The sequence below is a fragment of the Archocentrus centrarchus genome, chromosome 6, assembly GCF_007364275.1.
Source record: "Archocentrus centrarchus isolate MPI-CPG fArcCen1 chromosome 6, fArcCen1, whole genome shotgun sequence".
Taxonomy (NCBI): Eukaryota; Metazoa; Chordata; class Actinopteri; order Cichliformes; family Cichlidae; genus Archocentrus; species Archocentrus centrarchus.
Genome location: NC_044351.1, coordinates 7,790,312 through 7,814,486, shown reverse-complemented (window position 1 = coordinate 7,814,486; position 24,175 = coordinate 7,790,312). Strand labels below are relative to the sequence as shown.

The 24,175-nt window shown below is 40.0% G+C and overlaps 1 protein-coding gene across 1 annotated transcript in view; it reads left to right on the top strand.

The window, feature by feature from the left end:
- The window catches only part of cftr (CF transmembrane conductance regulator), a 52,873-nt gene that overhangs the window by 11,732 nt on the left and 16,966 nt on the right, over positions 1-24,175 (top strand). The window contains exons 5-20 of the mRNA XM_030732235.1: positions 434-523; positions 4,010-4,173; positions 5,010-5,135; positions 5,316-5,562; positions 5,752-5,844; positions 9,040-9,216; positions 9,789-9,980; positions 14,114-14,208; positions 14,741-14,827; positions 15,212-15,968; positions 16,124-16,255; positions 16,344-16,381; positions 18,114-18,400; positions 18,594-18,673; positions 18,940-19,090; positions 23,887-24,114. Of these exons, the coding sequence (XP_030588095.1) occupies positions 434-523; positions 4,010-4,173; positions 5,010-5,135; positions 5,316-5,562; positions 5,752-5,844; positions 9,040-9,216; positions 9,789-9,980; positions 14,114-14,208; positions 14,741-14,827; positions 15,212-15,968; positions 16,124-16,255; positions 16,344-16,381; positions 18,114-18,400; positions 18,594-18,673; positions 18,940-19,090; positions 23,887-24,114 (2,944 nt within the window). The remainder of the gene's footprint in view (positions 1-433; positions 524-4,009; positions 4,174-5,009; positions 5,136-5,315; positions 5,563-5,751; positions 5,845-9,039; positions 9,217-9,788; positions 9,981-14,113; positions 14,209-14,740; positions 14,828-15,211; positions 15,969-16,123; positions 16,256-16,343; positions 16,382-18,113; positions 18,401-18,593; positions 18,674-18,939; positions 19,091-23,886; positions 24,115-24,175) is intronic.

Below are 24,175 nucleotides of genomic sequence, written 5' to 3'. Positions count from 1 at the left end.
TTAAGCCTAATCTTAAAAATAGAGAGGGTGTCTGTCTCCCGAATCCAAGCTGGTTCCACAGAAGAGGCGCCTGAAAGCTGAAGGCTCTGCCTCCCATTCTACTCTTAAGTATTCTAGGAACCACAAGTAAGCCAGCAGTCTGAGAGCGAAGTGCTCTGTTGGGGTGATATGGGACTATAAGGTCTTTGAGATAAGATGGGGCCTGATTATTCAAGACCTTGTATGTGAGGAGAAGGATTTTAAATTCTATTCTAGATTTAACAGGGAGCCAATGAAGAGAACCATAACTGAGCACTTCCATGTGACCATCCACAGGCTGCTGCGATGGGCATGTCAGCCTGGTGTAAACGCATGGCCGTTTGTCACTGATTTCCACTTTTTCTCACTTTCTCTTTTCGTGCTCCAACTGACCTTTGACCTTTGGTGTTTTCAGACCCTGAAGCTGTCCAGCAGAGTCTTGGACAAAATCAGCACTGGTCAGCTTGTTAGTCTGATGTCTGCAAATCTCAACAAGCTGGATGAGGTGAGAAAACGTGAACCTTTTTTCACAGGATAAAGCTGATTATTTATCAGAGAGTGAGAAGATGTTCTCTGCTTCTAAATTCAATATTATGCATTGACTTTTTCTTATGAAATAATACAGTGGCATTAGGTGCAAAAAATAACAATCAAAAAAAGTAAAAAAGAAAAACACATTTCAGAAAAGTTTCAGATTTCCATACCAGATAAGTCAGGCCAAACAATGACGGCCTCCAGTGCTACTGGCCAACAGGGTGCCGCTAAAACCTGTGCTACTGTTAGCTGAATGCAAAGCAAGAGGAAGGAGTGAAGGTGTGTTAGGAAGCAGCGAGAGAGAAGGAAACACAGGAGTATGGAGGTGAGAGTATGGACTTTAAATGACTAGGACTATGACTGGGAAAGGGAGAGAGCTGGCTGATATGATGGAGAGAAGGAAGGTAGTTATTTTGTGTGTGCAAGAGACCAGGTGGAAAGGAAGCAAGGCCATGAGCTTTACAGGTGGATTCAAAATGTTCTAGCATGGTGTAGAAATGGAAGTGAAATGAAGTAGGGGTAATTTTGAAGATGCACTGATTATTTCTTTTCATTCATCTCTTTTTACTCTGTTTATACACCACTCTGCATTTAATCATTTGTTATTATTAGTCTCTGGCTCTCTTCCACAGCATGTCTTTTGTCCTGTCTCTCTCCCCTCAGTCCCAACCGGTCCCTGCAGATAACTGCCCCTCCTGGTTCTGCCAGAGGTTTCTTCCTGTTAAAAGGGAGTTTGTCCTTCACACTGTCATGAAATGCTTGCTCATAGGGAGTCATTTTGACTTTTGGGTCTTCTCTGTAATTATTGTAGGGTCTTTACCCACAATGCAGGCGACTGTTTGTTGTGATTTGGCACTCTATAAATAAAATTGAACTGAATTGAATGTACAGAGCTATAGTAACCACAGAGGGATAAAGTTGATGGGAAAAGAGTTGTGGAAGCTAGGTTAAGAAGACAGGTGATGATGAGTGAGCAGCTGTATGGCTTCATGCAAAGAAAGAGCTCTACAGATGTGATGTTTGCTTTGAGATTGTTGATGGAGAAGTAGAGAGAAGGTCAGAAGAAGTTGCACAGTGTCTTTGTGGATCTAGAGGAAGCATATGGAAGATGCCAATGAGGAAATCAGGAGTAGCAGAGAAGTATGTGATGTTAGTGCGGGACATGTATGAGGACAGTAAGATGATGGTGAGGTGTGTGGTAGGAGTTGCAAAAAGGTTCAAGGTGGGGGTGGGAGTACACCAGGGATCAGCTCTGAGCCTTATCCTGTTTGCAGTGGTGATGGACAGGTTGACAGATGAGGGCCGTCAGGATTCTCTGTGGACTATGATGTTTGCTGATGATGTTGTGGTCTGTAGTGAGAAGAGGGAACAGGTGGAGGAGAGCTTGCCCAAATAATTTGGTATGCAGATTCGGTTTGAACCATTAACCTTCCAATTAGTAGATGACCTAGTAGATGTAGCTCTACCTCCTGAGCCACAGCCACCCCTGTGGAGAGTGGAGTGAATGAAGAGGAATGAAAGGAAGGTCTTCAAAATGCTGCTGAGACCTGTCATGAAGTATGGTTTGCATGGTGGAACCAACAAAAAAAAAAGGAGCTGAAGATGCTAAAATTTTTATTGGGAGTGACCAGGATGAATAGGATTAAAAATGAGCACATCAGAGGGAAAGCTCAGGTTCAGCATGGTTTGGACATGTGCTGCCAGGCAGGAGAAAAAGAGGAAGACCACCAAGAAGATTCATGGATATGAGGAAGGAGGACACATAGAGGGTTGATGTGAATGAAATGCGAGATTATTATACTAAATACCACAGTAGTTTTCCACTAAGAATTAATGGAAAGGTTAAGGAGGAGTGGGAATGAATGTGTTTTATTAAGCAACACTAACTGTGTTATCCATACAGAGACAACAGCACAAAGAATGACTATATACAGTGTGGTGTTAGTACATAAACAAGTATTACCTTTGCGTCAGTGTTGGAAACTCGTGGCTATGCATGCATGTTTGTGGTCTTGCCTTGGGTCTCACTGAGGTGTTGAATGTGGAAACACTCTGCAACCTGCTTTGGAACAATTATCACCTGGCTTGGATGCTGGCTTGCCCTAGAGCAAAGGTGGTGTGACTAGTACCTTGTGTGGTAGTTTTGACATATGTGTGGGATAACAAAAGAAAAGTTTCAGGTGAGTGGATGAAAGGGAGCCTTTTCAATTCCGTTTTTCAGTTCAATTTTATTTACCAAAATCACAACAAACAGTCACCTCAAGGTGAAGTAAGAGCTGTGTTGCACCTTCAGTAGAGCTGAGATTAATAGATTAGATAGTGCTGCTGAAAGTGGATTCTTCAAAAGATCAAAAGCTTGTTTGATACAGTCTAGCATTTCTTTGTATGTGTCTTATGGTAAATGGACTAGTTCTTTTATGGCACTTTTTTACTCTAGTTGAGCACTCAAAGCACTTTATACAACAAGCTTGCATTCACCCAATCACTTTTTTCTATATTGTCACCCTCTTAAAATAATGGCCTAAGTAATTTATTAACAATGTTTGGTTCAGTTTTTCTCTTTTCTGAAAAACATGACTTAGGCCATTATTCACTTGCAGGCCATTATTATATTTCTAGCTAACATTCGCACTCCAGTGGATACATTGGGAGCAACTTAGGGTTTGATATCTTGTCCAGGGATACTTTGGCATGTAGACTGGAGAAGCCAGGAATTGAACCACCAACCTTCTTATTAGTTGATAACTGCTCTTCCTCCTGAGCCACAGCCACCCCAACACTTACAGCTGCTGTTGTCCATGCACTCTTTCATTCCTCCTCTTGTTTTGTAGCTCATCTCTGCCATACTTTTGACTTTACAGCCTCACAAATATTACATGAACAATAAATTCACTTCAATTTTATTTATATAGCACCAAATCACAACAGTCCCCTCAAGGTGCTTTATATTGTAAAGTAAATACCCTACAAAATACAGGATAAAATATGGGATATCAACTTTTATTTTAAAAATTTCACCAAATTTAGACATCAGTTGGTCTTGAACCCACAAGTTCCCTAGTACAAAGTCTTTGTATTCTGGTGCATTCATGTGTGCGGCTTCCTGCACACAGTATCTGGGCAGCTCCTTCACCTGTAAACCATGCTCAGTATGTCCAATAGTATAAATGTGATTGAAGTAGAATATTTTGGGACAAAGTTGCCTTTTTAATCACGTATCAAAACTGATGATGTGTTTTTTTGAGAATTGGGTATTCACTCTTTCAGTCAGCTTGGATTCTGTGCAGTTACAAATTATTAACATTTTACCTGTAGAAAAAAGATTTTCAGCATAGAGTTCCTTGAACTTGAAGCTCGAGCTGTCTGTGGTCAGTCGTAAAACAGCCTTTTGATATTGTTAAGCGTCACATTGTTGCCCTACATCGACACGTCATCTCTGTGTGCTTTGTGTGTACAGAGTCTGGGTCTGGCACACTTTATATGGATCACCCCTCTGCAGTGTATATTGTGTGTGGGTCTGGTCTGGGATCTGATTGAGGTGAATGCATTCTGTGGCATGGCAGCACTGACTGTGATGGGCATCGTCCAGGCCTGGCTCTCCACGAAGATGGCACCTCATCGGTAGGAAAGCACAATCATACAAACTTGTAATATAGGAAATCTACAGTACTGCATATAAATATACACATGCATATATGTCCTCTGTCTTGCCTTGTGTATTTGTTGTCTACAGATTAAAAATAATCTACACATTTCCCTTTGTGGTAGTAGAGGCTACAAGAGAAAACACACTTGCTTTCTTGAACAAATTATTAAGAAGTTCAATTTATACATTTCTTCTCTGCAGATATACCCCCCCCCCCCCCCCCCCCCCCAAGTAGTTTGTAACAAAGAATGGAGTCATATTAATCAGTTGCCTCTCTAGAGAGTCTCTTCCTGCAAGTGAACTCTTACTCCATTGACTTGGACTGCACCTGGTGAGTGTAGTCCTTGTTTTGTTCCACAGCCACAGTAACTCAAAATAGTGGCGCATGAACGTGCTGCACCTTCTTGTTTAAGTGGCCCTCCAGCTCACTTTCTGGCTCTCCAGAGTAGAACAAGAACTACCATCACCAGCTGTGGTCCAAGACAGTGGAGTTGAAGTTTGTCCAGGAGATCCTCTTTGGGGAAGCCACTGAATGATATACTGCCACAACAGAAGCTTGGCCAGGGACCCAGCCAATACAGAAAATGAGCCAATAGAGAACCATTTATACCTAGTTAGCAGTGAATACAACTTGTATTCTCAGTGTTTATTTTACATTTGTTAACACTATTCAGAAACAAACAAACAAAAAAGGTACAGGTGTATACATAAACAGAAACTTGAGAATGTTTGTGCATGCACAGGTAGATACTCTGAGGGTCACTGCTATAAAACTGTTCGGTGTTCTGGTAAAACTGTCTCCTGTGAACAGGACGAAGCGAGCGCCGATAACGAGCCGTCGCCTGGCTCTTACCACAGAGATCGTAGAGAACATTCACTCTGTGAAGGCATATGGCTGGGAGGAAGTGATGGAAAATATCATCAAGAACATCAGGCAGTAAGACACCACCACCTACAGCACACACACACACTGCCACACACAGAAGGGCTCTTACTACAGTTTGTTTTAATTTTTGAGAAAACAATGTTAAATTATGCCATTTGATGCCAACTGCATTGCTGCTTCAGCTCAAACTAAACTCTTAGTTCTTTCTCCTGTGTTCACTTTCCTCCACAGGGATGAGATGACACTAACGAGGAAGATTGGATCTCTCCGTTACTTCTACAGCGCCTCATATTTCTTCTCTGCCGTCTTTGTTATCCTGTCAGCCATTGTACCATATGCACTCACCAAAAGCATCAGCCTTCGCCCAATTTTCACCACAGCCTCCTACTTCTTGGTGTTAAGAATGACACTGACCCGCCAGTTTCCAGGTTGCATCCAGATGTGGTACGACACGTTGACACTACTCTGCAAGATCGAGGTAGGCCGAGAGATGGGGTGAGATGCCATTTAGATGCTTTTAATGCCACTGCACATTTTATGCATTTGCTAATGATCATCAGAACAATGAAGCCAGAACATCTGATTACTTTTTGATAGCCTCTATCAGCCCCTAACAGAAAAACTGAGCTGTATAAATTAAACCTAAATGTATCATTTTTCCCTCAAGGATTTCTTGATGAAAGAAGAATACAGAGGACTGGAGTATAACCTGACCACCTCGGACCTGGAGTTGGTCAATGTGTCTGCGTCCTGGGATGAGGTTTGTTTATGTCTATTTGAGCCTAAAAGAAGGGAACTGCTTATATGACTGCAGTGCTACTTACTGCATAGGCACAATCAAAACACTGTTGTTTAATGTGAGAAATTAAACTTCTATATTACAGCATCCTGCAATGTATGCAGCAGTCTCAGGTTTTTAATTGCCAAGGGGTTTTTAAATAACAGACCCAAATAGGTCTTAATAGAAGTTAGATATGTTACTTAGGCTAACTCTAGTGTAGTTAGTTTCCCTTGCTGCTATAAATTGAAAGGGAGTTCTCCAGGTCAGACTTCAAAAGCAGGATATCTTGCAGACATGAACTGTTCTTGGAAATGTTGGCATTTGCTGGCTTGGATTTGTCCACAGTCAAAACCTTCAGATTGCCCATCCCCCATCAACTATAAAATAGAGCACACTTTGCTCAGTAACAACACGTATGTGACTGTGATTAGCAATCAATATCCTGACTGTTTGGGATTTAAGTGAGGGTTTATCACAAGTAAAAGTGGATTCTATCCAAGATAAGAAATGCAATTTATCAGTCTACACTTGGAAATTTGGTTTGTTTTCTGACATCTTCCATACAAACGTAATATTTCGTAAATCACAAACTTCTTTTTTTTTTTTGCGCTTTCTATTGTCATTGATACATTTGTTCAAGTAAAATCTGGGCTTTTAGTAGTATCTTACTATGTCTTGATGCATGCTCAGTCATCAAGGTAAGGAATTCTTCAGTCTGAAGAAGTCACTTGGATGAATTAAAAATGTTTCTCCCACTGAAAACGCTACATTCAGATGCACAGAAACAGCTTTCTGGGAGCATCTTACTGTAATACACAAAATCTGTTTGTGATTTTCTCTTTGTCGGACAGTTCTCTGTAAATCCCAGAGGTGGCTATTTCGGAAAATCTCAGCTTATCAGCAATTTCTGAAATACTCAGAAATACTTTTTCTCCATGTGATTAAGTATATCAGTTTCCCAGTTGCACAAACAGACCAAACAATACTGTATTGTGGAGATGTGCTAGTCAAAAAAAGCGGTGTTCCTAATGAACTGTCAGTTACATTAATAAGTATCAGAATTCAGTTATTATTAAAGACCTTAATACACATTGCATTGAACATTGAACAATGTCACAGGCAGCATAATGTCCTGCACGGCTTCTCCACACTCTTTCACATCTGTCACATGTGCTCCGGGTGAACCACTGGTGGACCTCCCAATTCTGATATTCTATGGCAAATGCCAATCAGGCTCCACAGTGCCAACCAGTGAGGACAGGGTCAACTAGAGAATGATGGGCTGCCATCTTGAAGTCTGTTTCTGATTGTTTGGTCAAAGACATTCACACCAATGGCCTGTTGGAGGTCATTTTGTTGGGCTCTGGCAGTGCTCATCCTGTTCCTCCTTGCGTAAAGGAGCAAAAGCCTGCTGATAGGTTCAGGACCTTCTAACTCTCCCAGGGTAACCGCCTGTCTCGTGTAATCTCCTCCATTCTCTGGGGACTGTGCTGGAAAACAGGAAACCTTCTGGCAATGGCACATATTGATGTGCCATCCTGGAGGAGCTGGACTACCTGTGCAACCACTGTAGGGTCCAGGTATCACCTCATGCTACCAGTAGTGACCTGATGCTAGCCTAGTGAAAAACCTTCAGTGCACCTGTTGTTAATTCCATTAACGCCAAAGCAGCTGAAACTGATTAACCACCCCCTCAGCTACTTAACTGACCAGATCAACATCCTAGAAGTTTAACTGACTTGATGCTCTTCTCTGATTAAAAAGTGTTAAATTTTTTTTGAGCAGTGTATTATATGGTCAGCCCCCAGAATATTAGTGAGAGAACCCTAACGATCATCTGATGCCCTGTGAAAAAGCACTTGGTAAGAGAAAGAGACCTCAGGCAGAATCAGGCTCTGAGGGGCAGTTATCTGCCACAACTGGTTGAGGATGAAGCTGATAAGTATGAAGAAATTTTGAGAAGAAATGTGAAAAAAATCTTAAGTTGGCTTAGAAACAATGTTTAAATTATATATTGTACTCATACAGTACAGATGCCAAATATGTTGCTTTTTGTGAAGTACTTGTGTGGGGGAAAAAAATTCCAGATTGGTAGATCATTATCTGACTTAAATGTCAACAGTCACTACTAGTCCCAAATATCATCACTCACAGCTGTAATACATTCACTCTTATCATTGTGTTAATATAAGAGTTAAGGAAGTTAAACTCTGACAGCCCCTAGAGTAAGTCCATGTGTAATAGGCAATTCTTCACTATCACTGGGAGAGAGCAGTATAATCTTATCTATAGGCTCAGGCAGTAAATTTAATCCAACAGGTGTGATTCATTGACCATCCAACACCGTGAGAAAATGAACATCCAGCAGTTTGTTTCCCATGTCACTTTGCCTAATTAATTATCCAGGTGTTGTCACCATACTGGAAACACAACTCTGAATGAGATCAAATCAGATTCTCCCCTGGCTTTGCCTCTTCCTGGAATGTGTCATTTGCAGATGCATGGGAGGGGTGTTGCCTTTCTTTACTGCTGGCAGGGGGAACATCACTTCATTAGAATGAGAATCACACAGACAGACCTATACAAACCAGAGCGCACTCTGGCATTAGAGGTACGGTGACCCATAAAATGTCAAAGAGGTCAACGATTAAGCCAGCCAGTCAAGCAGAGTTCCCCCTTTCTAGGAGTGAGATGTGTCGCCCTTTAATCCTTACAGACGTGGTGACAGATGAGGTGAAATAAGGCCATTGTGAGACCCTGGGAGTTTTCTCCTGTCTTTGGAGAATCTCTCATTTCTCACAGTAGTTTAGCCTGGTGTCACTGCCTGAGAGCACAGCATGACGGACACAGTCGCTCAGCCCTGAAGCAAGCAGTTATATAAACAAAATGAAAAACACAAATCATGCATGCCATGCGCAGATACACAAAATCATGTAAATCTAAGTGTTACATGGTACAATAAAATATATCAAAACAGAAGTTTGTTTATGAAATTCTGCTTAAAGTGCACACATTGCAGCAGGAAACTGAACATGGAGATATATGATCTGAACTCTATTGTTTTAAATTTGTTTTAAATATGCTGATATTGTCTACATATAGGTAAATGGCAATTTATGTTTTACCACATGTATATCATTGCATTTAGTAACTGCCTATGAACTCCTTTTGCAGCACATTGGTGATTTGTTTGAGAAGATTCAGCAGGAGAGCAAAGCAAATGGACACCTGAGCAGTGACCCAGGACTCTTCTTCACCAATCTCTATGTCACACCTGTCCTCAGAAACATCAGCCTACACCTGGAGAAAGGCCGGATGCTCGCTGTGGCTGGATCCACAGGCTCAGGGAAGGTAGGATTTCATTCAAATTAAATTTTGGTTAGAGCACTTATAATCCCTAGAGACCGACTGATATATCTGCTGTTCAAAATTATCAGCCAATATTAGCTATTTGCTGATATTATCAGTTTTGGCAAATCATTTTGGTTTATCGGCCCATAAATGAAAATTAAAGAAAAGATGGAAGAAACAACCCTCAACTATGTTTGCAGTGTCCCTCTTGGCACCACGTTTGGAACAAGAGTAAACGAGTAATCCGTAAGTTGCCATAATGTCTTAGTAAGGGCTCAAAAATAACACAAAATAAATGCTAGGGAAATCTATCTGTTTATGTTCCTGAAAGGAAAAAAAATTTTTTGGCTGATAAATTGGATTTTTAAATAAACAAATATTAGTATTGGTCTATATTGCTTTGGCTCTAATAGTCACTATGCAGAATCTGTAATCTATTCAGTGTAAATGTTTAATGAAAAACCTCCTTGAGCATTGAAAGGCAATATGCTGACTCATTCCGTGTTGGTGAAGTTGAGAATACTGTATCGATGCAGACTGAAGTATGACCACACTTTCCCTGTTTCCTCCAGAGTTCCCTGCTCATGATGATCCTGGGAGAGTTGGTGCCGACAGAGGGTCAAATTAGACACAGTGGTCGCATTTCCTTCTCACCGCAGACTTCTTGGATCATGCCGGGGACAATACGTGACAACATCCTGTTTGGCCTGACCTATGACGAATACCGCTACACTTCTGTTATCCAAGCCTGCCAGCTGGAAGAGGTACCTTTGCGTTTTTCATTCTCTTTCTCTGCCTTCTTCTTTGCATCCGTTTTGTTTTGCAAACGTGGAATTATGATTCTCGAGGCTGTAGCTGTTCATGCAGAATGCAGATCCTGTCAGGTCTGTAGGTTTGACTCGGAAGTAGGATGTCGGAGCTAGGAGTGACATCACTCCCGAGTTGAACAAGTTCTGGTAGTAAAGTTGGAAAAGCAAGGAAAAACAAGATAACAAGATTTGTTTTGCTTGTTAGAGCCATTCATGCATCACTAGCAATACAGCACAGCGCTTTTTTTTTTGTTTTGTTTTGTTTTTTTGTGCGTAAAAATGCCGCTGTAGCAAGTTCATGGATAGAGCCTGATCAGTTCTCTGCTTATGGCTCATTTACTGAGTCACAAATAGAAAACAGTGGCAGCACAAATTTAAAGTTTTATTAGCTGCTGCATCGTGGCTAGTTCAGTAAGAGTTGGTGGTGGCTGCTCCGACTTTCTGAGTTGGAAGTCTGACTCGGGGAGGCATTCTAGTTGACAATTCCGACTAGGAGCTTGGACATTCCGACTTCTGACTAAAAAATGGAATGCACCAAAAGGGCCTGTCCACACATACATGGGTGTTTTTGGTAAACTTAACCTTTTCTATACATTTTGACATCTCATCCACACATAAACTGTGTTTCAGGCCACTGAAAATGGAGCAGCTCCATTTCTGTGTTTTATGTGTGGACAAGGAAAATGAACATTTTGTTTTGCAACTGTGTGCACTGTTATTGTTTTTAGAGTTATGATTGGCCAGCATATATTACCATCTGTTGCTTTAGGCTTTCTCTTGCCAGCATTTGACATTGTTTTGGTTTTTGGTTTTTTGTGCTTTCATGAGGACAGAGATATTTTCAAAACAGTGCTCGGGTGGATGGGACTTTTTTTTTTCCTTAATGAAGACGTTTGCAGTTTGGGGATATTCTCATAGAGATCCTGATGTTCAGCTTCAGACTCGAAAACTTTAGACTCTTCCAGAGTCCTCAGAGTCAAGCGGGGGGGATCCAGCTCTCTACACATGTTTGAGGTTCAGAGTGAAATCAAAGCACACTAGTGGCCAGAATATGATTTCCTAAAAATAGCAGCTACACTGGAAGCTATGCAGAAGTACACAGTGACTGAAGTTTAGATCAGTTTTGTATTTTGTTTTTTTCTTTTCATAAGCAGTCGATGAACAATGGGCTCATACCTAAATACAAATATGGTGCACGCCCGTATTTAAATGAGTGTGCACATTTTTGGAAAAGCTAGATAGACTACATCAGATACGCGAGTTGTGAGCAAAATATATCTAAACAAGCTGGTTTAGTTTTGGTCAGTTAATGAGCCAGATTCACAACTCATGAATGACAATTTGTGTAGACGTGGGTTTTTTTAGCCATATTTCAAGAAAATCCTGGTATTCAGAGCTTTCTGAGAATGTGGATAATAATAGATGTGGACATGCAGCAGCATTTTGACAGGCTCTCTGGATATTTTCATGCTTCTGAACCACCAAGAAAACTTGTTACTGGCAAATAACAAGAATTGAGCACAAGTGCTATTGTCAGAGGAGAAAAAAGTACAAAGTGTCAGTGAAGTGAAGTGAGTAACCAGATGTCCCTCTTTATGTGGGATTGCACAGCCTTTTTATTCCTTGTCTTCCTGTTCTACATCTTGAGACAATGCTCCACATTTTGACTGGTCCTGCAGTGCATGCACATTTCTAAAGTTTGGCTTTTACACAATGCATATTTGAAAGGAAGGCTTTTTATTATAGTGGGAAGAAGGAAAGTCTGTCTGATGCCATCACCAAAAATCACAAGCTTTACATATTTTGTTGAGTATGATAGAAACTACCACAAAGAAAATGAAGTTGCAGTATATTCTGAGAACTAGAGTTTTTGTCTTTTTTACTAGTGTTATTGGTTAGTGTCAAACAGGGGGGAAATATGGTGTGAAGTCACACAGTATATGTGTCATAATTGGAAAAATCACTAGTTATGACTCAAAAGTGATATGCCAATCTATAGATACATCCAACTGAAATCCCCCAAATGGTTACCACAGAATATGAGAGTATGTAAAAACTAGTGCATAAAAAAAAAAAACTTAAGCTTCCTTTATCTTTATAGTATTTACTCAGCAAAAAGGCTCAAAATATAAGCTTTTGCCTTAACATGCTAAATGACAATCCGATAAGATGCACAATTTATTGTAAGTTAAATATGAAAGTTTCAGATTACCTCTCTTGTTGATGTGTCCCACTCTGTCCTACACAAACATGGTGTTGCCCCACACCTGCTCACCCTATAATGAATAGATCATATGTTGAGTCACTAAAAGTGTGGCAACATTAGTCAAATGAAAATGTGACAAATTTCTAAAAAAAAAAAAAAATCCAGCAGCAGTTTTCCCAAGTAAAATCTTTGCCAGCTTCTTTTTGAAATCTTTTCCTATTCACTGAACTGATTCTCTCTGCTAAGCTGCCTGTGTGGAGCCACTGCAGGGCGTCAAAAAGGTTCAGATTTCCTCAGTTCACATTTACAACAATTATGTGTCCCGCACACACAAATACATGCATACTTGCAAACTTCTCTACCTGTCTCTAACTCTGGCACACATATTCTCTCATAAAGCCTCAGTGTTGAGGGACAGGCCCTCAGCAGAATAATGTCTCCTCTGTTGCTGTGGAAATCTCACATTATGTCAATGGGATGCAGTACAAGCCTTTTTAGCTCACAACAAGCTGGAAGAGTAAGCCATCAGATTTAAGGGGATGAGTTAAAAAAAAAAAAAAAGCACAACTTAAAAGTTGTATGTATGAAAGTAAAATATCAGTTTTTGCTCATACATGGACTCAGAGGTTTGGTGTGGCTGTACTTTCTGATTTGCTGAATGTCTCCATGGCATCATCTGGAAGGAACACTAGATAACACCACACACACACACACACACACACACACACACACACACTATGCCGTTCCATTTCCTGTAGCACTGATAGTGCTTTGGTAGTTTTGACAAAAACAAAACAATACTGGCATCTGTAAATTTCAGCCTTTATTTTCTCTTTGAGGAGACACATCAAATGTGGTGTGAACTGTCAATGACCAGAACTGTCAATAAATTATTTCAATTATAACTAAGTAAATATTTTAGACATTTGAAGATTAAAATGACCTATTTTAACACTGACTCACACATAGGACTACAAACCTGACAGACAGAGGTGACAGCTAAAGTGGATCGCTCCAGACAGAGATGGAGTGTTTAGTAGGCCTGAAGCCCCAGACCAACAGTGAGTGGTCTTCCCACTTTAAACCCTGCAGGAGGTTTTTGATAGCCAAAAGTTGTTTTTTTTTTTAACTGTGCTGCTTTATTTAACAAAGTTGTTTCAAACAATCTGTTAATTTGATCCTATGCTCTCCTATCTGGACCGTGGAAGGTGCCGTTTAAAAGGTAGGACAGTTTAATCATGATTGACACTTCATTCCGGTTGCTGTCATTATCAGTTACCATCATATGTATGCATCATACATATGTATCCTGTATCATGTCTACTTGTGACAGTGTTCATGTGCCATCTGTGCCCTCTTCATGTGATTTGTGCTCCTTGTTTAGATTTTTGAAAATACTCAGGCAGGATTACTTTGAAAATGAGGTAAAGTCACTTAAAGATGCATCTGTTTGTTCTTGACATATTTCTTTTTTTTTGCCCAACACACTTTCAATAAAATAATGGAGTCTCTGGCTCACATCTGTTAGCTATGTGAAGAAGATCATTGACTTGTTCATGTTTGCCCGCTTTACAACAAGGGTGTCAAACAGTTTAACTAAATGGCCACACTGGAAAAAAAAATAATCACATCAAGGGCCAGACAGAATTTTTTTTGTCATTTTTTGTAACGATTTGGTAAACTTACAGCCTGTGACTAATCTACTGACCTAAACTAAGGCTGAATTTTGCCCACAGGCCTTGAGTTTAGCACATGTGCCCTATGAATTTATAACCCTGCACTAAACAAAAAACTGAAACTAGAGGGTAAAAACATAGAAATTGAGGTATTTATCTACAGAGCTTATGTGTTATATCCACTCTGTCCCTGTTTTCCGCTTAAGGACTTCACTTTGCTACCTGAGAAAGACAAGACGTATCTCGTCGATGGAGGGGGGACTCTCAGTGGGGGTCAAAGAGCGCGCCTCTGCCTGGCCAGGTACATTCTGCCACACCTGAGCATCTGTCAGCATGCCTCATTCACTCTTATGTATCTGTCAACACAGACAAGGACTGCTCATTAGTGAGAATTTTGGTCTTTGTTTTCATATCAACATGAGTGTGTTTGTTTCTAAATTCAAGACCACTGTAGCACTTTCACAGCAACAAATTACACAATAAACAGGTTACATAATAATAATATGTTAAAACTAACTAAATAATGCTTCTGTGCCCAGCAATAATAGTAAATCTCACACCATACACTGTCCAGAAGCTTTGTTTTTTATGGTTTCTTTGGCTTTTGCAGCCCGAGCTTTATTGCTCTTTTAAATCTCTGTAGATTGCAACTCTCAGAAGCTCTCATGTTCCCCTGCATTATTTATTGATTTAATGTGCTGCCATTAATTTGCAGCCATTGATTCACAGATTTTTTTTGTTTGTTTGTTTTTACTTTTGCTATCACTGTAAAGATTGACATTTTCTTTATCTTCCTTTTTGTGCCTGACTCAGTATGTGTGTTTCCCTCTCAGGGCGGTGTATAAAGATGCAGACCTCTATCTCCTGGATGCACCTTTCACCCACCTGGACATCGCTACAGAGAAAGAGATCTTTGAAAAGTGAGTATCATAACAGAGAGTCTTTCATGTAGAGGAGATGGGGGTGGTTAGGCTAAAATATTTGATTTCAAAGTAAAGGTTATCTCGTGCTGTATCAGAATCTCTTGTGTTGACTGCGGTGAGTCAAGGCTGCTTTATCACAACGTAACCTTTTCAGGAAAAGGATTGATGTATTTTTATTTTTTTAGAGAACAAAATGATTATGCTTTGTTGGTCTTTGGCTAGCTTTAATTTTGGAAAAACAGACAAAATTGCTTTTAAACTTAAAGTGTAGTAAAATGTCTAAATAGATTTATGTTAATGCACACATACCGCTAGATTGTTAATTATAGTTTCTTTAGTCAGGCTTTTTTTTTTAAAGTAAAGATTTTTATCCTCAAACAGCTGCATCTGCAAACTTATGGCCTCCAAGACTCGTGTCGTGGTCACCAGCAAGTTGGAGCATCTCAAACGTGCAGACAAAATCCTTCTGCTTCACAATGGAGACTGTTACTTCTATGGCACCTTTTTAGAACTGCAGGCCAAGCGTCCAGACTTCAGCTCCCTGTTACTCGGTCTTGAAGCTTATGACAATATCAACGCAGAGCGGCGTGGATCCATTCTCACAGAAACTCTTCGCAGGGTTTCAGTGGATGAAACCGCTGGTTTCCGAGGCCCAGAGCCAATTCGCCAGTCCTTCCGACATGCGCCACCTCAAAGCCATTCTGTAGGTGATGGCAGCTCTGACAAACGCAAGCAGTCCCTGATCCTTAATCCTCTGGCAGCTGCCCGCAAGTTCTCCTTCATTGGGAGCTCTCAACAGACTGGAAACATGACAGTGGAAGACAGAGTTGATGAACTCCCAGAGAGAAGATTCTCTGTAGTACCTGAGGATGAACAAATAGAGGAGGCACTTCCGAGGAGTAACCTGTACCATGATGAGTTTCAGCATCTCAGTGGGAAGCGGCGTCAGTCTGTCCTGGAGTTCATCACCAGTGCCCGGGGGCCTGAGCGCAGAGAGCAGATGCAGTCATCTTTCAGTAAGAAGCTGTCCATCACACCGCAGTACGATCTTGCAACTGACCTGGACATTTACGCCCGCCGCCTGTCCAAGGATGGTGTTTATGACATTAGTGAAGATGTGGATGAGGAAGACATGGAGGTAAGGCTTTTTAACATATTACACTGATATATCACTGAAATCTCTTTTTTTTTAATTATGTAAAAATCTGCTTTCAACCTAATTTTAAAGGTATCTTCACAAATTGTGTTGTGTACTAAAGTCAAGGAACTGAAGTTTGTTGTGCTTCTTCACAGCAATGCTTTGCAGATGAACGTGACAGAAATGTCTTTGAAACTACCTCATGGAACACTTACCTACGTTATGTAAACACCAACAAGAACTTAGTCTACGTCCTCATTTTCATCATCATTGTCTTTGCCTTTGAGGTAAACATCACAACTTTTAAGTGTTTTGTATTTTTGTGTAAATTTGATTAACAAAACATGTTTTGTTTTGTTTTTTTTTCACAAATAGGTTGCTGGTTCAGTCATCGGTATTTTCTTCATTACTGAGTAAGTGTCACATTTCGTGTTGCTTGAGACAAAAAAAATGCAGATGCCTCACTTTGTCACTGGATTATCAGTTGATATGCTCTGAACTGTTTATGAATGTTCAGTTTAAATAGTGTTTAAATAGTGTGACCCACTGTGCGCTCAGAATCTACAGCCAAGAGGTCATCAAAATAATTTGCTGTGAATTATAAAATTGTGCTATATCATTAACAATTACATTTGTGATTTTACAAGTGGGACCAACTTATGGCAATAAAATAAGCGTTTTGTGTCCGTTGCTCCGTTTGGGATTATCAAACAGAAAGTCTGAACTCTTTGTTAGAGGCTAAGTCTTATAAAGGGGGTCTTTACAGCTGCAGGTGCACATTGATTGGAGTCTGCCTGAACAACACATGCATGGTTGGTGCACTGTAGTGTAGTGTCAGAAAATTAACACATACAGTAGACATCCACATGGATCAAAAATTCTCTGATGACAAACTCTGTGTCACTTGGCTCCAAGAGTATCCTCGCATACTTGTAGATGCTATAACAGCAGTGTAAGGTGTCCCTTTCCCCCAAAAGATTGAGAATATTTGCTGTAAATAAACTTCAATCTCTGTGAGTACTTTTATTGACAACTATAAAACATTTATTTGTAATTTAATAGTTTTACACATGTGATGATGATGATGATGATGATACTTTACTGATCCCACAATGGGGAAATTACAGTTAACAGTAATTTTAAACAAAGCTGAATCACTAAGTCTGAATTCACTAGAGTCAAAAAAGACCTCCTTGAGGTACTCAGTACCCAGATCACTAAAGCCTTTACAGTTATTTTAAAAAAGGGAGTTTTCCCTCCCACTGTTTCCAAGTGCTTGCTCATAAGGAATCATCCGGAATTATTGGCATTTTATTGTAGGGTCTTTATACCTTGCTATATAAAGTGCCTTGAGGTGACTGTTGTTGTTTGATGCTATAGAAATAACACTGAATTGAATTAAATTGAAAAAAAAAATCCCAACAAAGACCCTTTTATTGATCAGAAATGAGGACCTTTGAAAAGACTCAACATATTCCCAACAAAGTTTGAGTTGCTCGCACTGTCTTCACTTTGAATATCTGACTGTAAAAACTAGACTATACTCTTGGCAGTGCAATTTTTGGCGGTAAATAACATCAGCTATCATAATCTAATATGGTTAATAAAATGACTCATAAAACCCAAGAAGACACTTCCTATCCCAAACAATTTCAGCTCTTGCATTGAGAAGTGTATTTCTTGTGTTTATGTCTCGATTATTTCTTTATGCTCTCATTTTATTAGTGACTGTTTTTAAATGTGACTGTTTGTTCAAATGTACCTGTGTGCTCTATTATACATGTTAGTTACAAGCCTTCCACCTTTAGGTTACAGTGACGGACAATTAATTAGCTAATTCATGTAAAATGAGATGAAAGCTACCGAAGGTTTATCTGTATATTTCTCTATCATGAACTGATTTAACTGCTACTTTATTTATTTATATTAATGAGAATAACCAAAAATATCTATTTTATTAAAATCAGTAATTTATATTTAGAGGTAACAGTTAGGGAAACACTAAATTTTGCTTTAATTTTATCAAACTGTGATCAAATCAGCAGCTAGCTTTCACAGCTGATTATGTTCTGCAGTTTTTTGATCTGTTCTATAATGGAGAATCGGTCCATGTAATCTTTATTGTCCTATGCTCTAATCCACCAGTTTGAGCCAGAAGGACGCTGCTAAGCCTGGACCACCTAACAACATCGATGAGCAGCATCCCAATACATCATCGCCCCCTGTCCATACTGGTGTTATTCTCACACCTAACAGTGCTTATTACATCAGCTACATCTTTGTAGCCCATGCTGACAGTATACTGGCCCTGGGATTCTTCAGGGGTCTCCCTTTAGTGCACACATTGCTCACTGTGTCCAAAAGACTGCATGAGCAGATGCTTAGTTCTGTGCTCCGCGCCCCCATGTCTGTGTTAAACACTATGAAAACAGGTGCTTTTCTCTTTTTATTTTCTCAATAAAACAGCTTTTTACTCTTTGGCCTAGATAATGTCACTAAATGAATGTTTCATGGTACACCATCCCTGTATTCACCTGTGTTTACCTGAAAGGCTGTAGCAATACTGAATACTGAAGTCTTCCTTTACTAGAAAGAGTTTTTCCTACTTTGTGTGTCCTCTTCCAGCCAGGATCATGAACAGATTCACCAAGGACATGGCCATCATAGATGACATGCTGCCACTGGTGCTTTTTGACCTCATACAGGTATTTAACCAATACAATGGATGATGATGATGGTGGTGATGATGCATACACTGACAAATATTCCCTTCTTCTTCACTATAAATTGAATAACCAGAATAAGTATGTAAACAAATGACACAAAAATAAATATGCAACTTAAGGGCAGAAAAGACTGAAATGAATAAAATACAGACAATCAAATTAACAGGCAAACTCTCTTTGTAACTAAACTCAACTGAAAAAAAAATACAATAAGTCTGCTCTAAACATATTTTTCTCCACGCCAGGTGTCATTGATCGTCGCAGGTGCCATCTTCACTGTTTCCATCATGCGGCCATACATCTTCATTGCTGCTCTTCCATTGGCTTTTATCTATGTTTTACTCAGGAAGTACTTCCTACGAACTGGGCAGCAACTTAAAGTACTGGAGGCTGAAGGTGAGAGTCAGAAAGCTGTTGCCCATTAGTGGTGTTGCAATATGAAAAATTTTCAGCAGAAGACCTTGCTGCCATAATGGATATGTTTAAGTGACTGCAGCAGTAAATGTAAAATGTAGAAAGGTAAAATAAATAAATAAATAAATATAAATATATAAATATAAATATAAATATATATAAATATAATAAATAAATAATAAAAGAAAAGAGGAAATTTAGTTCTGTAGTTTAATAATTCATTTAGATGCCTTTCAAAGAAAAAGGTTAATAAGGCCCCTTTGGCGTGTGGGGGGGGTCCTGCTGGGGGGGGGGGGGGGGGGCTGCTCATTGCCTCTGGCTCTCTGGGGCTCCTGCCCTTTGGCCGTGGGGGCTCCATCTAGAGCACGGGTCTCAAACTCCAGGCCTCGAGGGCCGGTGTCCTGCGTGTGTTGAAGCAGAGACGCATCTAAAACCTACAGGACACCGGCCCTCGAGGCCTGGAGTTTGAGACCTCTGGTCTAGAGTCTCTCTCCTTCCTCCTCTGGGGTATGCACGCAGTTATCATCGGGGTGAGTGACTGCAGGTCTTGTGAGCCCCTTGTGGGCTGCACATGGCCCGGGTCCCCTGGGTCTTTCCCTGTTTGCCTCTAGATTACGGGGGGCATTGTTGCCCTCATTACTGAGTACGTGTCATGACAGAAACATGCACACATACATTGCAGCATAACCCAGCAAGATTGTGTGTGTGTGTGTGTGTGTGTGTGTGTGTGTGTGTGTGTATGTATGCATGTATATGTATGTGTGTACCGTACGTGTGTGTGTGTGTGTGTGTGTGTGTATATATATATATATATATATATATATATATATATATATATATATATATATATATATATATATATATCCCCTTTTTTCTTTTGTGTTCTCCTTTTTTCTTCTCTCTCTCTTCTTCTTACTCTTTCCTTCCTGCCTGTCAGACCTGGCAGTCATATTGTGTGAACAATAATCAAAATGAATGAATAAATAAAAGAGAGACAAACTTTAATAAGAGTAGCCTATAGAGAACTTATAGAGATCTTCTTGTAGAAGCAAATAAACTCTTGATCAAAATCTTAAGTCCAGTTAAAAAATTGCAAGAATTTGCATTTTGCGCTATTGGATCTTAAGAAGGTTCTAAGTAGAGCTTCACAATGCTAAAAGAAGAAATCGGCGCAAGAGACAAAAACTTTTGAGCAGGGAATTTATTGAAAACTGGATGCAAAAGCATCCATTTTCACTGACATCATACACATCACAGGGAATACTTGGACAGAGGATGAACTTAGCATTCGAAACTCTGGCCATATCATCCTATCACTCTCCCACCTCCTTTTCCCCTCCTCTACACCCTTTAAATTACCCTATTTCCTGTTTGCTGTCCAGCCAAATAACACCCACACAAAGATTACATCATAATGATACCTCTAGTTTAGTGTATAGATTGTACGGTATTTTTTCTATAAAAAATTAATTCCAGGCATCTGTCTGAAATTCCTTCTATATAAAGCACCATGGTAATATTTAAATGGTTCTTACTGACTTGTTTTTGATATATTGTTACGCATACTTCTGGGTGTCCTTTAGCTCTAACTCATAGAGACTTTAATCCTAAAGATGTGTTTTTATTTTAATTTTTAAGGGGAGAAAAAGGTTCAGGAAAGAATCCAATAATGAAAGTAAGTAGTGAAAACATTAAAGGTGAAAACATAATAGGAAAACCAATGCTGAGAAAAGAGGAAGAGGGACTCTTCCTCTGAGAAGAGGCCACAGTCAGTGGGCAGAGCTGGCAGATGGCTCAGGGCTTAGAGGCCAAAAGTCACTGAAACATGACAATATAACAGAGGAAGGGTTGAATTAGAGGACAGGGTGCCTCAGAGGGAAAGAAACTTTAACTCTTCAATCAAGATCAAAACATTTTCAATGCTTTGACACATTTAACTACTCATATTTTCATATTTAGTTGTTTTTTTTTTAGCTTCTCAAGACATCATTAAAGATTTTTGGCAGTATACTACATATGATGCAGGGCAGTATCATTAAAAACAAGTCTACCTGTTATATAACTAAAAGATTTAGTTTAGTGCAGATTTTTAAACGCTGAAGTGGTGTCTCTCATAGACTAGTTATTACTATAGTAATAATTAAGAAGAATTTCTTTATTTACTAGACTTCCAGATCTCCAGAGTCTTGTAATAAGCGGGTTGCTCCAGTAAAGATCAGTTTGTTGACCTAATATTACAGTAGTGTACATTTTCCTCAGTACTGTGTCGCTAGTGGCAGCTGTCAATTACATAACGCAGTCTGAGTTTTATTTGGCCTGGTTAGAAATTCATTTGTGGTTTTGAAAGCCTGAAAGACAGCAGCACTCTGAAACTGTATATCTCAGCCAAGTGGAAAATTCACCCCTATTAGTTTGTTACATTGTCTTGAGACCATCAAAATGATGTAGCTCAATTTTTCTTATTTCAGTGGGATATTTATTTATGAGAATGTAGCTAATCACTTCTATGTTGAAACAATTCCTGTTTTGGTCAAACTCTTTGCATAGTCCTGCTAACAGACAAATCATACCAATCTTATAACTTAGTTGGTGGGGACGGAGGCATACAGTACACACACACACACAGAAACTAAATCATTGCCTTTCCAGAAACACAGTCCCTCTTTACACAGTTTTATTAAGAGAGCAACAGTATATTTTCTCATTGAACACAGTTGTGTTCAAAGTCATCCACAACCACAAAGTCACTTTGGACACAAACATCTGTGTAATATGAATGTAATGGTTTAAAAATATTCACAATTAATACATAATATAGAGATTTACAGTCCAATATGATACATATAAATTTAAGTCATAAGTTGAAGAACTGCATGTTAAAATTCGTAATTATTAATCTCTGTCCACAGTGTGTCTTTTGTTCTGTCTCCCTCCCCTCATCCCCAAATAGTCTGCCCCTCCCTCCCTGAGCCTGGTTCTGCTGGAGGTTTCTTCCTGTTAAAAGGGAGCTTTTCCTTCCCGCTGTTGCCAAATGTTTGCTCATAGGGGGTTGCCTGATTGTTGGGGTTTTCTCTGTATTATTGTGTGGCCTTTACCTTACAATATAAAGCACCTTGGATGACTGTTTGTTGTGATCTGGTGCTATATAAAAAAATGTAATTGAAATAAAAGGCCGCCACAGCAGAAGAGAGCGGGTTTTTACAGTCAGAAGATGAGGAAACCGGTCACTGGACTGCTGACGAAGTTGCCACCATTTTTTTTGGACCTCTCTGCTCTGCTCTCGATTCTCTCGCTGAATGTGTGTTTCAGTGATGACGGCAAGATCTTTCCGGAGCTGCTGAGAGCTCACTGGGGTCAGACAAATGAGCTGAGCTGGGATTTCCTCTAACCCCATCCTGGTGTTTCTCTCGATTCACCGGGACAAAATACAGTGGAAATTATATTCTGTTTGTTAGTCAGACTTGGATTCTGAGTCTTAAAGCCATTACTGTAAGCATAAAGGCTCCAACTTTTGCTTTTAAACCAGTTTAAAGTGTAACTTATCCTGTTTGATCCTCATTTGATGAATTTATATGTATTGTAGTTTACTAGTTCAGAAATGGTACCTACCTAAAAGGCACTAGACACTGAAATTAAATTACATTTTGTAATATTTTGTTAGCATTTTTTCATTTTATTTACAATGGATTTAATATTTGATGCTTTCGCGCACATTTCATATCATCAGTGGACAGTTGTTGTTGACAGAGTTGGGATCACATGTGAGGAGGCAGAGAATAATTTCAGAGAGCCGACTGACTCAGAACAGCATGTAGCTGTGTGTCTGAGGTAAAATAGTACGAGTTTACTGTTCCCACATCACTGTATATTCAGTACATCAGTGCGCGTTTTGAGCTATAAACTCACATGTTGCTAAATGCAGCGCTCTGATTTATTCACAAAAACGCAGCGCGTCCGGTGTGTATATAGGTTACACGACAAGTTCACATCCGAAAGATTCGAAATTTTTTCATGTCGTTTTTACGCAACGCATCCAGTGTGAAAGGGCCATTAGAGTGAAAATAAAGCCAGTCAACATCTTATTCAATATTTTACACCTACTACATCACTAAAGTCAGACGGTCTTGTAAAGTTTTGAGCAACCATGACTCAGTCCTGACTGTGTCAACCTTTAAAACCCCCGTGTAAAACATGAATGATGGGTGATGTATAGTGGGTTGTATACTGTGCACATTGAGCCATGCATATTGCGATATAATCAAGACAGGGCCCTCCTTCTCCACCTCGCCTCGGACGTGACAGAGGCCTGGCTACCTGAAATCTTATTCTCCTCTCCTCTCTCCCATCCGGGCCCCCGCTAGCCCCGGGCCGGGGGCGTGCCACCCTCCCAGCCCCTCCAGAAGCTCCGCCCCTGCTTCACTCTGTATTTAATCATTAGTTATTATTAATCTCTGTCTCTCTTCCACAGCATGCCTTTTGTCCTTTCTCTCTCCCCTCAGCCCCAACCGGTTGCGGCAGATGCCTGCCCCTCCCTGAGCCTGGTTCTGCTGGAGGTTTCTTCCTGTTAAAAGGGAGTTTTTCCTTCCCACTGTTGCCAAGTGTTTGCTCACAGGGGGGTCGTTTTGACTGTTGGGCTTTTTCTGTATTATTGTAGGGTCTTTACCCACAATACATAGCGCCTTGAGGCGACTGTTGGGATTTGGCACTATACAAATAAAATTGAATTAAAATTTAATTGAATTAAGAATTTAAAGTCTTTTCCCTTTCTTTTCCTGCAGCTCGTACCCCGATCTTCTCCCATCTCATCCTCTCACTAAAGGGTTTATGGACAATTCGGGCATTTGAGCGTCAGACCTACTTTGAGACACTCTTCCACAAGGCGCTGAACACTCATACGGCCACCTGGTTCCACTACCTGTCTGTTCTGCGATGGTTTCTCTTCCGCTGTGACATGCTCTTCACTGTGTTCTTTACCACTGCTGCCTTCATTGCAACAGGAACCAACAGTGAGTAATGACATAACTGCATGTGCACCATGAACTGTATATAAAAGAGGGGAGTAGCCAC